The sequence below is a fragment of the Pithys albifrons genome, chromosome 4 (genome assembly GCF_047495875.1).
Source record: "Pithys albifrons albifrons isolate INPA30051 chromosome 4, PitAlb_v1, whole genome shotgun sequence".
Lineage (NCBI taxonomy): Eukaryota > Metazoa > Chordata > Aves > Passeriformes > Thamnophilidae > Pithys > Pithys albifrons.
In genome coordinates this window covers 51,308,014-51,323,116 of record NC_092461.1, presented here as the reverse complement: position 1 = coordinate 51,323,116, position 15,103 = coordinate 51,308,014, and the positions used below count along the sequence as shown (strand labels likewise).

At 38.6% G+C, this 15,103-nt stretch overlaps 1 protein-coding gene across 1 annotated transcript in view; it reads left to right on the top strand.

The window, feature by feature from the left end:
* CPQ (carboxypeptidase Q) overlaps positions 1 to 15,103 on the top strand; it is a 159,671-nt gene that overhangs the window by 84,487 nt on the left and 60,081 nt on the right. The window contains exon 5 of the mRNA XM_071554112.1: positions 12,616 to 12,727. Within this exon, the coding sequence (XP_071410213.1) occupies positions 12,616 to 12,727 (112 nt within the window). The remainder of the gene's footprint in view (positions 1 to 12,615; positions 12,728 to 15,103) is intronic.

The window sequence follows — 15,103 nt, the reverse complement described above, 5'->3', positions numbered from 1 at the left end:
CATACATTTGTGCTCCAGATGCTTCCACAGCTCCATTGCCCTCCTCTGAACACACCACGTGCCTGTATTAAAGGATGGTAACAAGCAGCAGACATACAGTGCTCAGGTCACTCATGCCCTTGAACTGCCTTTCAGCCTTGTGATATGCCAAACATCTTGAAGTGTGTGTTACCACTGTTTTTTTCCTTCTTTGCCACATCTGTGCTTTTCCACCAGGTTTACCCAAGTCCGTTGCACTCCAAATGCATTCCAGAGCCTTTGTGTTACTGCTTCCAATAAACGGTATCTCTTTTGACTTTGAGCAGAAATTCCAGCCTTGAAATCATCCTGATTGTTATCTGGTCTTTTGCAGACATTGTTTGAGTTTGAAAAATCAGCCTCTTGTCCACCGTGGTGAAAACTTGTGTCAAACACACTTCAAGCTTCACAAGAGTATATAAAGAAAAAATAAGGGCAGATAAACATGAGGGGTGAGCTATGGCTTCGTATCAAAACTCTGGGATTTTGAGATTTACTAATGGGAATTGAGTGTGGAAATCTGTCAGTGTTACTTTCAAGGACTTAGCTATGTCTCTGGGAATATGACTTGTCGGTTTCTGTGGGGCTGTGGATAGAAATTGTGAACTGACTTTTGTTTGTGTAAAAACATACAGCTCCAATAATTTCAACTTAAGACAGGGGTTTCAAGTCTCCATTTCTTAGTATTTTCCATGAAAGCTGTCATAAATATAAAATGAATGTTTATCTTCACTCTATCTCTACATAATAAAAAGTTGTTTAGTCCCATTTTACTGACAAACAGATAAATACAGTATAATTAACTAATGTGAATGTAGACATGAGAAATAAATGTTTTTCTAAATCCATGTTTAAGACTCAATAAAAGTGCTGTTTTAATTATCAGAAAGAAAAAGAAACTGAAGGGACTATCATTGGTGAAAAAAGACTTGTAATCTGAAAATTATGTTGATGCTTTGAAGACATGTTTCATACAATACACAAAGCAATTATTTTATGGTCAGTGTAAGATAAAGACTTTTTTATGTTGCAAGCAAGTCCTGTTTCTGTGGGTTCTTGCATCAGTTCATAAAACAGTTAGAAAAGAATTGAAAATTACTTCATAAAATGGATTTCCTACCAACTTTAATTTTTACTATGCTTTTGATTACTCTAAGTAGAAAAGAGGTCTTTTGTCTTGTGCCAGTAAAATATTGTATTGAAGATTACAGTTGTACTTTATCTGTCTGGATCTTGAACGACATACTGGAATTTGGTAGAATTGATTTCCAAGTTGTGTTCTACTTTTTGTATCTGTAATGAAATTTTCAGAGCCAAAAGAAATGTGGATTATATATAGATCCAGAAGAAAATGTCAATTCGACATTCATTATTCATTTGTATCAGTGTCATAATTACAGAAAGAGACCTCTGGAAATCATGTAGTCCAATCCTGTGCTCAAAGCCAGGTCAGCTAGACCAGGTTGTGTAGGACTTAGGTTTTGAATATCTCCGAGAGTGGAGACTCCACTGCCCCCCTGGACAGCAGTTCCAGTGTTCTACAACCCTTGAAGTAACAAGGTTTTTTTCTTATTTTTAAGTGAAACTTCTTCTGTTCAGTTTCTGCTGGTGCCTCCTGTTCTGTCAGTGGGTACTACTGACAAGAATCTGCCTTCCTGTTCTTCCCATCTGCCAGCAAGTATTTATACACATTCTCCAGTCCCAGCTCCATCAGACGCTCCTAGGTTGCTCAGAGCTGGACACCACTTCCAGATGTGTCTCTCCAGTGCTGAGTGGTGAGGATCACCCTCCCTTGACTTGATGGCAGCACTCTGACTGATGCAGCTTGGATGCTGTTGGCCTTGTTTATGGCACAGGCACACTGCTGGCTCATGGTCAACTCATTGTCCACCAGTGCCCCAAGCTTCTTTTCTGCCAAGCTGCTTTCCAGCTGGTCAGAGCCAGCATGACCCTTGAAAATCAGCCAATTCTTCTGGACTCTTTTCCTCTACAACTCTGTCTCAGGATTTTTACAAGCAGTTCCTTGAACAGGCTAAACTCTCCACAAGAACAGGACAAAAATCCTGACATTTGCCTGGCTCCTTTATCTCAGGATCCTGAACTCCACCATCTTATATTCACTGCAGATCTTCACATCCCAAAGAAGTTCTTCTTTGTTTTAAGTGTGAGGTCTAATAGAGCATCTCTCTCAGGGATTCCTTCATCACCTCAGTGAGGAAGTTGTCATCAGTGTATTCCAGAGACCTCCTGAATTGCTTGTACCCTGCTAAATGCTTTTGCCCTCCTGATATATCAGCGCAGTTTAAGTGCCCCATGAAGACCAGGGACTCAAATGTGGGTCTGTGAATTTGTCTGCAGAAGGCCTCATTTACTTCTTCCTCTTCAGGCTATCTGTGGCAGACAGACTGCAGTGTCACCCACATCAGTCTGCCTTCTTATCCTGACCCAGAAGCTCCCAGCTGGCTCATCAACCAGCCCTCAGACAGAGCCCCAGGAGATCTCACTGCTGTCACACAAAGGGCAGTGCCTCCTCATCAGCCTTCCAGCCTGGCCTCCCTAAATAGCCTGCAGCCATAATTTACAGACCCCTGGTCACTCAAGCCATCCACCATACCTATAGGAACCCAAGGAGATAGTAGCACCTCTTGTCCTCCTGCTGTTCCCCTGTTAAAGGCTCAAACAAAGGAAGGTGGTGTTGGGAGGAGTCCCTCAGAGAATTTTGCTCACCATAACAACACAAGGGTTTGGGCATTGAAGTGCCAGGACTGAGGACAAAAGAGTGGCTGATGACTTCAGATTCCAGCTGAATGGTGGGGTGGAGGTGAGAAACAGAACCCAAGCACCTGGGGGTGGGAGAGATTTTTTTCCTGTGAGCTGGCTTGACTTTTGGTTTTGGGCAGCTGCAGGGAAAGAGCCACTGTTTGCTAAGCTGGTGAGAGCTTTTCTCTGACTCTGCTCCTTGCCTTCCCCCCTCCATCTCTGGGCACCCTGAGCTTCAGAGAGAGAGAGAGGAAGGTCACGGCTACTTCAGGACACACTACAGACCTTTCCTTCCTGGGGACTGTCTTGGACTGCAAGAAGATTCCTGGGAATTATCACCACTCCTCAACACCCAGCTTTTCCTTCTTTCTGAACAAAGGACAAGGAGAGAGAGAGTGTGCTTTTCCCCCACAAAAAAGGCTCCATCCTGCACCACATGAGTTGTTCACCCCCTTGTCTCTGCCTCGCTGGGAAAAGACTGAGAATTCACCTCACAGCTAGCCGAGGTGTGACACTGACACTGTCCATAAATATAACTGCTCCAGGAGGAACCTACAGGGGGTTTTGGAGGGTGTGGTTGTTCTTTTTTTTTATGCTGGGGGAGTAGTTTACTTTGGTCTGTTTATAGTTATATATATATATGTATATCTATCTCTACATATTATATATAGTAGTTAAGAAAAGTTATCCGTCTTATATCCATTTTCTAATTAAAGTTCATTTTTAAAATACTTAATAAGGAGTGATGTTGTTATTGAGGAAGAATCCTCTCCTCTGGTTTTGGTAAGCCTTTTGGTTTCCCTTAAACTAAGACATCCCTGTACTTCATGTTCTGGTGTTTCAGTCATCGCTTTGTTGTGACTTCCTACATCCATGGTGGGTTCCTGCACTTCTGAGAATACCTGAAGTCAGCACTGCATTGAAACATTTATTGTGCAGTTTAAGAGGGAAGCAATCTATATGGAGGAGAGGAATAAAAATACTATTTACAGATTCAAAAATTTAGTAATGAGTAATAATCTTAAAACTGTGACAAATAAAAGGGTAATCTTAGCAAAATTCTGAGAAAACTTGTGCAGGTGCCAGGAACATAGGATAAGCCATAGAAATAAATAAGGGTTGCAGTAATCAAATGAAAGACTAATTCAGTGTTTTGTCAAACTAGACAATGAAACCCTTTAGTCAGCAGTCAAAGAAATGGCAAGAACCTTGTCTGTGTGTGGATTTGTGGAATAAGAGGGCAGCATCAGAAGAACCTCTCACATGGAATGGAGTTGTAACTGTGAACATGGGCCTGTGAGTCTGTGACTGCGCGAGATGGCAGGTTTTGCCAATGCAGCAGAAAGGCATGGAGCCACCTCCCACTACAGAGTAGCAAGGACAAGAGGCATCACTGGTTTTGGTAGGTCATTGTGACTGTAGAAGTGGGATGATGAGGTAGTTTTGGAAGAACTGATTATGTGATCAGCACTCCTTTTAATATGTGTAATGGCTGAGGGACAATGATGTGGTAAGAGACAAAAGTTTAATTTCCATTTTGTTCAGCTGGTGGTGATGAATAATAAAAGCATCTGCAGGTGTGGTTCACGAGGCAGGCTTTTCTGCTGGCAGCATTAAAAATCCAGTTTGACCTTTGCTGCTGCGGTGGGGGCTGAGGAGGGCACATTGTTAAAAAGCTTGTGTTATAATAGATACTAGAAAAAATATTTTCCTAAAAGTCAACATTGAAACAGTTTGTCCAGAGAGGCTGTGGCATCTCCGTTGTAGGAAATTTTCAGCACTTGATTGGACAAAACTCTGACTGATCAGATATAAGTTGACTCTGCTGTGAGCAGGGCATGGAAGTCAATGCACAGTCAGAGTTCCCTTCCAATATCAGGTATTCTCTGATGCTTGATGTCTGGCATGGGAACATGCGTTAGGTTTTGAAGCCTCCTCTCTTGTAGTCCTCTTCTTTTGTTACAGCCATTTAAGGGTTGTTTGGGCTTGCTTCCATCAGCAATCTTCGTGGGGAATTTTTAAAGTCAAGTCTGTTTGCTTGAGGACAGTTGAAAGGTGGCTACTCAGGATGTTTCAGGTCATCAGAATGCTCTAAACCAGGGCTAGTGAGTCATGGTTCTGACTTAATAAGGGATCCTCTAGTGTTCTTGAGGGGAAGCAATATTTCTAATTTTTTTTAAGAAAAATCTACTATTTTTACAGTTTTGGGAGCTTGCTAGTAATGCATAGCATCACAGTGTACAAGTAGGACAGTTTTTGTAAATGCTTCAATGAAAGAAGTAGCATTGGGCATTAGTGTTTATTTTAGCTGAGATTAACTTGGGTGGTGATTAATTTTGTTACCAGGAAAAGGAATTTCAAATGTAAAATATTTGAGAATGTTGATAGATCTGTAATAATGTGGAATCCTATACATCTCTAAAGTGAAAAATATGTAAATACAAATATTCTAGATTATAAAATTGACTACTTCATGTGTAAGGGACATCTTCCTTTGGTAAGTGTAGAAAAAAGAGTGTTTCTCTCTGCACATCAGCTCAGATGCCATTTCAGCTTTCATACAGGGATATTGCAGAGATTCTTTGAACTAGAAGAAAAGCAGCCATAGCACCATCTTTATGCAAGGGTAAGTGATATTTCAGTGATTCCTGGGTTTGTTTAGAGGTAGTTACTGTTATGATTTTTCCTCTTAAAACCTCTAGAAGTGAGTTGAAATACACAAATTAAATTACTCTTTTTTTCAAAGCAGAGTATTATGAAGAATAGTATTCTCAAATGTTACAACTCAGGAAATAGGAAACAAAATATTCTGGAGGACTTTAATATGGAAATTCCAAGTCTTAAAATCCAACATTTCATATGAAAATGGTAGCCATTGCACTATTTGGTTGTCTTTAATACTCATATAGTTTCTGTGTCTTGTTATCTTTACTACAATTTCTTTATCAGTAATAATTTATTTTCAGTCTAATTTTCTCCTTCACTGTCATATATGCTATAAATTATATCAGCCCATGCTATTTAACTGCTTAGTGCTTTTGAGATTCAGTTCAAACAGGGAGGTTTGATTGCAGTACTTTCCAAGAACACTTTATTTTCAATCACTTCTACAAAGTAGAGATTCAGCTTTAAAGAGTTTGCTGTATATTGTGACACAGAGGCTTTCTGAAGGTTAATCAGCTTTTTAGCAATAATAGAGTTGGATTCTTGTGTGACTAAGTGAGTCACTTCTGTTTCATGTGCAGATCTATCATTTAATCAAAAGCCTGGAAGTTAAGACTTACTACACTGTATATTAAGTAGAAAAGACAGTTGTTGTTTTAATCATTTTTTTCTTTCTGAACTTCACTGTATCTTTAGGACTGTAAATTAGTTGAGACAGCTAGACTGATTATTTAAGAACCATTCCTAATGTGCGTAAAATCTAATAAAAGGAGCAGTCCAATGAAGTCATATTATTTGGACACCAAAGCTTAAAACTTTGGTTTTAAGAACCATCTTAAAGAAGAAGAAATATCTTTATATATATAAAATAAAATCCTCTAAATGTGGTAATGTTCCCAATTTACATTTAGGGCATTATTTAGTCCAATTGTAGTTTAACTGGGGGCAGTTAGTGTTTTCTTAAAGGCGGATGCAGAAATTCACAAATCTTTAACAATTTGTAGCCCAAATCGAATATCTGGGAAATGGTCAGGGTAGACTTTCACAAAGTTTTTTCCACGTAAGCTTTTTTTACAACTGAGTATGTCTGATAGAGCTCCATGCTTGAATTTAGCTGTTGAACTTGATGGAATTACACACAATAGAGTAGAACTTAGTTTAAATATTGCTGTACAAAGTAATTATTTTGGGGTAGGTATGGCCCACACATTTTAAAACAGAGTAGAGTCTATATTCAAGTAGATGCACTGAATCTATATATCTAACTTTGCATGTTAGTCTGGCCCTAATCCCATGCTATATAGTACTATGTTATAGTACTCCTAGTACTGTATATTGCTGATAGACACTCAGCTTTGCCATCTTGTCTTCCCCAAATGTTGAAATGCTGAACTTGAATAATGATAGTGTATACAAGATGCAATGTCCCTTCAAGAACTGTTTTAATGATAATCTTTGTAATGCAGTGCTTGAGAAATTTTCTTTGATTACCTGTCTTGCTGTTGGAAGAGCTGGGTTGGTTTCCAGAAAAGATGATGATGTGTGATGAATTTGCTGCAGTCAGTATGGTGCTACAGCACATAGGATTACAAATTCACATAACAGAATTTTTCCTAAAAAAAGGGAAAGGAAATGTAGTCTGCAGACTAAGAATTGCTTAAAGGAAGGATGCTGTGAACACTAGTGACAGCTTTGCTATGTGGGTAAGCAGTAGAAATGCACATTGCTTGGTGTTTCCCTTTTCCAGAATATATTTGCTAGCACCCCTGTGGATGATGGTAATACATCCCAAAACTGCCATGCCATATTTACTGCTAATTTGAAAATCTGTGTATATGAAGACTTTATTTATTCATAGGTTTGAACGCAAGTTAAACATGTTGGGCATAAATTTAGTCCTGCCAGCTGTTTTATTTACCCACAAGTTAGGTACATGATATGCTGACTCTCATTTTTCTTTGTTCTCATGCTGTTAACACAGTGAAATGTAGAAAATCTTTAAATCCTTATAAACTGAAGCCATCTGGCTATCCATAGCTACAATGCTGTCCAAATGTGTAAATTCCTGAAAATGTACTCCCTATACTTAGGAGCACAGGCCTGAATTTGGTACTGGGTTGATCTGAGAAGCTGGTATTAATAGTTCTTCAGTCATATTTATTTAGTGCCATAAATTTTGTTGGAACTGGAGAAAATAGAAATTTTTTAAGTGAGAGAGTGTTTGTGAGAATAAAGAGAGTAATGAGTGTCTGGGAAAGGAGAGAAATTGTAAGCAATTTTAATGGGATTGAGTAGGGGATCCTAATTCTTATCTTGCTTCTGTTTTCTTCTAGTTTTGGTTCAAACACAAATCCACTCTATAGGGTGTGTGTGTGTGTAAGTTAAGTATTATACAAATATCCCATGCACTGTGGGGGGATTAATGAAAAAAATCCAGTCAAATAATGTAAGACCTTGTTGTGGCACCTAAAGTTTCAAATGGACCTATTTATAAGCAAGTTGAAGAAAAAAGAACCAAAAAATATTGAATATAAATGCTTTTCACAAGTTTCCAGGTATTTGTGAACAGGATGGGAACACTGTAGACCTGTATAGCAGAGCGGACAACTAACTTGTGGCATTATTTGACTGAAAATGTGTGTGAAGAGTTGAAAAGAACTCGAGTTACAGTCTAGAGCAGATGCTTGGAGTTCAAATGTGTCATCACTAAAGATGCTTGATCTGGTTCTAATATCCTGTTTAGTTTCTTGGTCATCCCATTCCCTGTGTATTTGATCCTTGTTTAAGTTTTCTGTCCTCTTCTTGCAAATTATTCTATGATTCTGTGTCTAAGTTAAGATGCTCCATATCTTCACTGTCTGCTGGAGGAAGATGTGAGGAAAAGTACTTTTTGGTGTTTCGGATAATGAAAGTTATGACTATGCTTTTCTAAGAAAAAATGTTGATAGGCAGATTCCATGAATAAAAATCCTACTTTGTGGACCCTGATGTCCATCCATGAATCCACATTCTTCATCCTTGAAGGGCAAAGATGAATGATGATTTCATTACTCTTCCATTACTCCTCATTACCTCTCATGCATCTATTGCAGTGACATGAAGGAACTCTGCATACTGGTTTTCATAACTTAATACAAATGCTATCCTAGATTAAGTGATTAAAAACATTGCTCACTGTTCTTTCCTAATGTTTAGTATTTATGATTTCTAAGGTTGCATAGAAAGAATTGAGATTAACTAAAAGTGGGATAGATATTCCTTAAAATTTCTTTTAACCAAGCAGAAGGTAGTTCACCTACATTTTGTGAAGTTGTTGCATGACAAATGCAATTGGCCTGTGTGACTAGGTATGGAATGGGAGATTAAGTTTTGTTTTCTGCTTAGAAAAGGAAAAGCCCATGACATACACACATGTATGTGAATATGTGGCTCCTTTTAATAATTTTCTTGGATTTAGAATATTAAAAATATAAATATATATTATATAAATATATTAAATATAATATAAATTTCAAAATGTTGAAATACTGGACAGGACCCAAAGGCATCCAGTAGAGATTATAATGCTGATGCAGAAGGAAATAGAACAGGAAAGACAAATCTTAAGTTGTTGCCTGCAAGCTGTCGTGTCCTAAATTTATTTTTGATCAGTTTGGCAAATGAGTATTGCTGGATTTGTCCTATACAGTTGCTTGTGGTTTCTCTGTATATGTAAAACAAATACTTACATATACTTACAAGCATTGCTTTACATTTCTTGCATTGTCTTGGCATGGGATGACATTTCTATAAGGATATTTTATGCAAACATAAGTTATTCGTCTCTGTGTAGATTTGGAGCTGAGAAACACATAAGAAGTTTGGAATCAATGTGAAAACTGCAGTAATCCTTGATAGCTTTAACCGCCTTTGTTATTAGCCCACCAAAACAGAGTATTCCAATGCTATTATTTTATTATATTACTTTAAATAATATAGTGGTTTGGACTAAATTTCAGAAATATTCCCATTCATTGCTCAGACACATTATGTCTACTTAAAGACCAAGATAAACATAGTGCTTTTTGTTATTTTATAACTGTCTTATTTTAAGAATGTCTATGGCTATCAGCATGATCAGTGAAACTTTCATTTTTGCAGCTGCTACAAAAGCATGATAGTTTAAAAAAACAACTGTTCTGAAAAAACTTTCACATAGAATTACAATGGCTGTATTTATGTAATTGCTCTTGGCAACAGCTTCAGTAAATTAAAGTGAAAGTTCATCCATAAAATTATCTGACTTTCTCAATCCTCTTGAACCTTGATCTGTTTTAGTGTAATGTTCTGGAGTTGGTAAAGATGCTTTACAATTGGAGTCTGTAACCCCAAATGATATTACACCACCTTCTTCTGATTCAGTATTTCCTGCTGTTGCAATACATGTTGTTCCACAGAAATGAGGAATAATTCCCTCTCAGACACTAATATTGAGAGTGCTCCAGGGAACAATGTTAATGAGGTATTCTTTCGCTGCTAAAGACAAGGCACCACTTCTATTGTAAGCTTGGTTCCCTCTCAATGAGTTTACAAATTCGTTCCAATTAATTCACTTCACCTTGAAGCTGTTTCCCAGGAGACAAAAGAGTTATCTTCTTAAACCAATTTTTGCTTTAAGAACAAACCAACCACATGGCAATTTTGGAATTGTGAAATAGACATCCTTTATACCACAGACAACTGGGCTTTCACTCAAAGCCTTTTCTGTTCTTTTAAAAAAGTTGTTATTATTTGTGAATTCCTTATTGAGTGGACTGTATTGAGTTGGATGCAAAGTGTGGTGGGTTTTGAGCTCTCTCCTCCAAAGGCTGGTTGCAGTGGGGCTGCATATGCCTGAATGAACGCAAAGCAGACTTCATTAATGCATCACCCTCACCACCTGCAAGTGCACACATGTGTGTGCTTAGTTCTCTGTTCTAAGAAAACAAAAAGAGCAAGGAGTACCACAGTAAGCACTTCTCTGCTCTCATTTCAGAAAGGTTTCTGCCTCCAAAGCTGGTTCAGCTTTTCTCAGATGATCTGGTTTCAAGCTATGTCGCTATTGCAGTAGAGGGCTGTTGCACATTAAGTACTTCTACTGCAGGGCAATGTCCCTGGAAAACATGCTGTTTGCAATCTTCATGCTGGGCCTGAGAGTGTCATGACATTAAATTGCAGGAATACCCCTGAGTAATTCTGAAGCTTTTGCAGAGGGCCTTGCCATCCAAATTTAAGCACTTTGGGAGGAGGGAAGGTTTTGGAATAAAAGTTGCAGCATGTCTGTCTACTACCAAGGAAATCAGTCTGCGCTGGAAAGCAAACACATGTTGAGTTAAGGCTGGATAAGCAGAAAAGAAAGTTGAGACATCTGAGAAGGAAAAAGTAAACTGCTCTTCAAATTTTGGTGATAAGTTTTTCCTGCTTCTAAAGCATTACACTTCTGGTTTTTATAACACACACATTTATAAACATCTCACAGTGTATTTTCTAAATTTGAAGGTGTTTTGTACATTCTGGTTGGACTCATGGCAGTACAATGGATATGACTAGTACTTTTTCAAAGTCCTTGTTTGATATTGAAGGTATTTTAGTTATGTTACCGGATTTCACATAATATTCTGAGTTGGAAGGGACCCACAACAGTCATAGAGTCCAATTCTTAAGTGAATAGTCCATACAGGAATCAAACTCACAACCTTGGAGTTAGTAGCACCAGGCTCTAACAACTTAGCTAATCTCAGGGTCAGTTTGTATTTCGTTAATGTAAAAACACTGTTGTTTGATGAGCACTTTATGCCCTTTGTCTTGCTGTGATCTGTTAGTCCATTATTTTTAACAGCCAGTGAAAACACAGTAAGGTTTATCTCATGTGAAGAGCAAAATAGAGATCTTAATGTTTGGACCCCGAGTTAGTTCTTTACGATGTTCACTGCATGGTTGACAGCATAGGCCCTTGCCCTGCATGGGTTATAACAGGAAAAAATCATTATGTTCTCATTTTCAGTGCTAGAGTAGTTGTCCTGTGATGGATGAAATAATATGCCAGGAGATCCTCATCCCTTAGAAAGAAGAAGGTGGCAGGAGGAATGAATATTTTTCATATTTTTGTGGATCCCACAACTCTGAGACTTGTTTGACATCAGCCAATCAAAGAGTAGGAAGCATCCCTTCATGTATGACAAGTTCTGGGCAGGACACAGGTGGATGGTCCAGGGTCTCCTTCAGTTTTTCCTTAGTGCTGAGCTGTCATAGGTTGAACACTTCCTACCCTATCCCAGGGCTAGTTTTTACTGGTACCAGTTCTTCAGAGATTCCTAGGGTAATGCAGCGACTCCTGCTCTTGGTTTTGTGCTATTGCATCATTTTGCCACACTGCCTGCTTGGTTCAGAGTTTTTGTCCCTCCTTGACTTCTCCATTGCAATCATAGATACATCAGCTGGTGTTGGTCTGATGCTGCTTGTCAACGTTTGAAGTGTTCAGATCTGAAAGTGGATGTTTCTGGAGATGCCTATACTACTATTCTTTACTGTAGCCACAAAATTTGATGTGCAGAAAACCCATCTTGGACTTGCTAGCATGTTTTAAATAGCCATTTGAAATATCCTTATGACTGATGGACCTATAAAATACCTTTTCATTGTTGTAGTAAATAGAGGATCCAGTAATAAATCAGAGGTCCTCTGTGACAAATACCATGGATATATAATAGAACAAAAACCTCTGGGAATGCTTCAGTCTAAGTTCTATCTTCCTTATGCATCCAAAAATAGAGTTAATCAAACTTTATGCCTAAGGGCTTAAGCAGATGGAACATGAAAGAAATTTTCCCCATTCAGCAGTGTAGTATTCCTGCCTCTCTGGAAAGTGTACACTTTCTTAATGTACTAAATAAAACCTTTCATTTAAACATTTCTCACAGCATATCTAGTTGACTTACCCAGTGGTTTGAAGCAGTAGGATGCATTTGGTCATCCCAGATATATATTCAGCAACTAGAGAACAGTATTTTAGTTTTACTTGAAATATTTCTTTCCTCCAATTCTAATCTAAAAGGCCAACTTTATGACAAAATCATTAAAATGCTTAAATGCTAAACTGACTTTTCTGATTCAGTGTTTTAATGTAGGTATGTTTTCTCCTATCTGCTTTTCTAGATTGTACTGGTCAGTGGACATCTGGACAGCTGGGACGTTGGGCAGGGAGCTATGGATGATGGTGGTGGAGCATTTATATCATGGGAAGCATTATCACTCATTAAGGATCTGGGTAAATATTTAATTTTAAAGTATTTTTAAAGCATTACATTTGTGGGACATTTTATATGATGTCTAAACTAGATTTTCTATTATATCCATCTCTCTGAGGACAAATACTCATATTTTGCAGGTTTTTCTGCTGAACTTCTCCTTTCATCACAGGGACCTTTCAAAAGCATCACATCAGTTAATGATAGAGAAGGCGCTTTGAGCCTTCGTGGTTGTGATCATTATAGAATGGAAGTTAAGTGAAAATGTATCTAGGTAGCTCAGAAGAAAGTCACCTCTTTTTTGTCTGAATATGTTCCTCTCCATTAATTTATGAGTCACAGATAGCCTTATGGTATTTTCTTGCCTTTGAAGCAAAATATTAATTCAACATGTTCCTAAATCTTTCACTGTCCTACATGTCGCTTTACACTGGCTTCTTCCCCACCCCTTACCTCACCCTTGATGACTTCTCAAGACAATTTCATCTCTCAAGAGCTTGTAACTAGGACAGGGTCCACACAACGATCCTGCCTCTAGTCTTTTCCCTTTCATCTACATATAAAGATATTTATATAAAGATATTCCTATAAAGATATTCTAAACTTCACAGAAGTTCATACTTGCAATGTATATATTTCTGTGGGGTTTTTTTCCTTGAATGTTCTTCCTAAATAAATGTATATCCTGCTTGACTTATTCACCAAATAGTGATACATACATGTGTACCATCCAACTGGTGCATTCTCAGTTTTACACTGGAGGGCTGATTTCATGATTATGAAACTTTCATGTTTCTGTGTGTTTGGTCTCCTTTGGACTGTGGCAGCTCATCCCCTTGGCGAATATAATCCAGGTCAGTGGAAGCACACACTTGAGTGTTATCACCACAAGGATACACTTTCGGTGAAATTTGTCTTAACCGTGGTGACCACTGGGCTCATATGTCTTGTCAAGCAACATTTGACACTGAGGCCTTGCATGCTGTAGTATCCTGCTAGAATAGGTTTGTGGGAAGCATAGCCATGTTCTGGTTCCAGGGATCAGTTCTTTGAATCATTCTTGGTAACCAGCAGAGGGACAAGGTGACTGGGTTCTTGGAATTTGGCCTGTTGATCATCTGGACTCTCCTGAAGCTGGTATTGTAGTACACAGGTTGTTGTCCCTGAACTTGCTGGTCTTGGTCCTGCGGAATTTCTGCACAGCAGGAGTGGAACTAAACCCTCCTGCTGTCAGTGTAGATAAGGAGATAAGGAGAAAAAGGCAGATTTTAGCCTGGATAGTTCTCTTGCAGTAATGCTATGGATAAAATACCAGTGTGGACTTGCTCAGCCTTCTGCCTCTTGGTTTGCATAGCCTCCCCTGTGTGGAATCTGAAAGACCAATTTTTTCTGCTCATGGCCTTCCTCTGACTAATGGGTAGAAATGGGCTGCAGACAGCGTGTTATTGTGGAAAGACTTGGTCTGCATGGGCTTATATAGGGTGTGTTTGGTGGGAGAGATTGCCCATGAGGTCAGATGATACATGGCCAGTGTATGTGCAAGAGGGAGCTGTGGTTGCACAGCCATCACCTATGTTCTTCAGACACCCAGACTCTCCAAGTTTGGTCTGGTCTCTTGCTATTCCAAACCTGCCATGGCCTAGTGTGATTTCTGGTCTCCAAACTGCAAATTTGAGTCTTACTGCCTGACCTGTAGTTTTTCGCTGGTTTTACTTCCATATGGGCTTTTGTCACTATACCCCTATACCCCTCAAAACTACTTCAAAACAGACTTTGTATGTTGTCTGATTGATATCCAAGGATGTTTCTTCCTCTTCATCAGGCGGAATCTATTTTTTCTCCTTATTCCCTTTTTCCAGAACTGTAACCTGTGGTAAAGAGGAATGCACCACGTGTTCATTAGAAACTAAAATCAGCTGCTTCTCCTGCTCTTAGCTCTGGCAGCCTTTAAATAATAAACTAGTTTTCCCTGCTTCCCACAGAAGGATGTCTGCACTTTAATAATCTCAGTCTTTCTTGAAGAGCTTTTTGTAGACAAGCTATGTTATGTGATTAGCCACTCTCATACTGCAGTGGTGAACAGCAGATATCCCTGTGAGTTCCTATTCCTTTATTTTGCATTATTTGAACCCCTAATCTCTCATTTGCCAGCCTTGGAATGATTGGATTATCAGTTTGTAACTGAAATGAGTGCACCTGTTTAAATTTTTGTTCTTTTAAAAGTAAACTAAATAAGATTCTTCTACAGAAGAATCAAGGTCTACTCCTTCTTTTAGTGTTTTTAGACTCCTTTTTTATGATGCTTGGGAAATTATCTGTTTCTTCCACCTTCAAGAAAAAAAATTCATTCTGCTGTTTGTTACTCTATTCCATTCAGAATAAACTGTTCTGTGTCT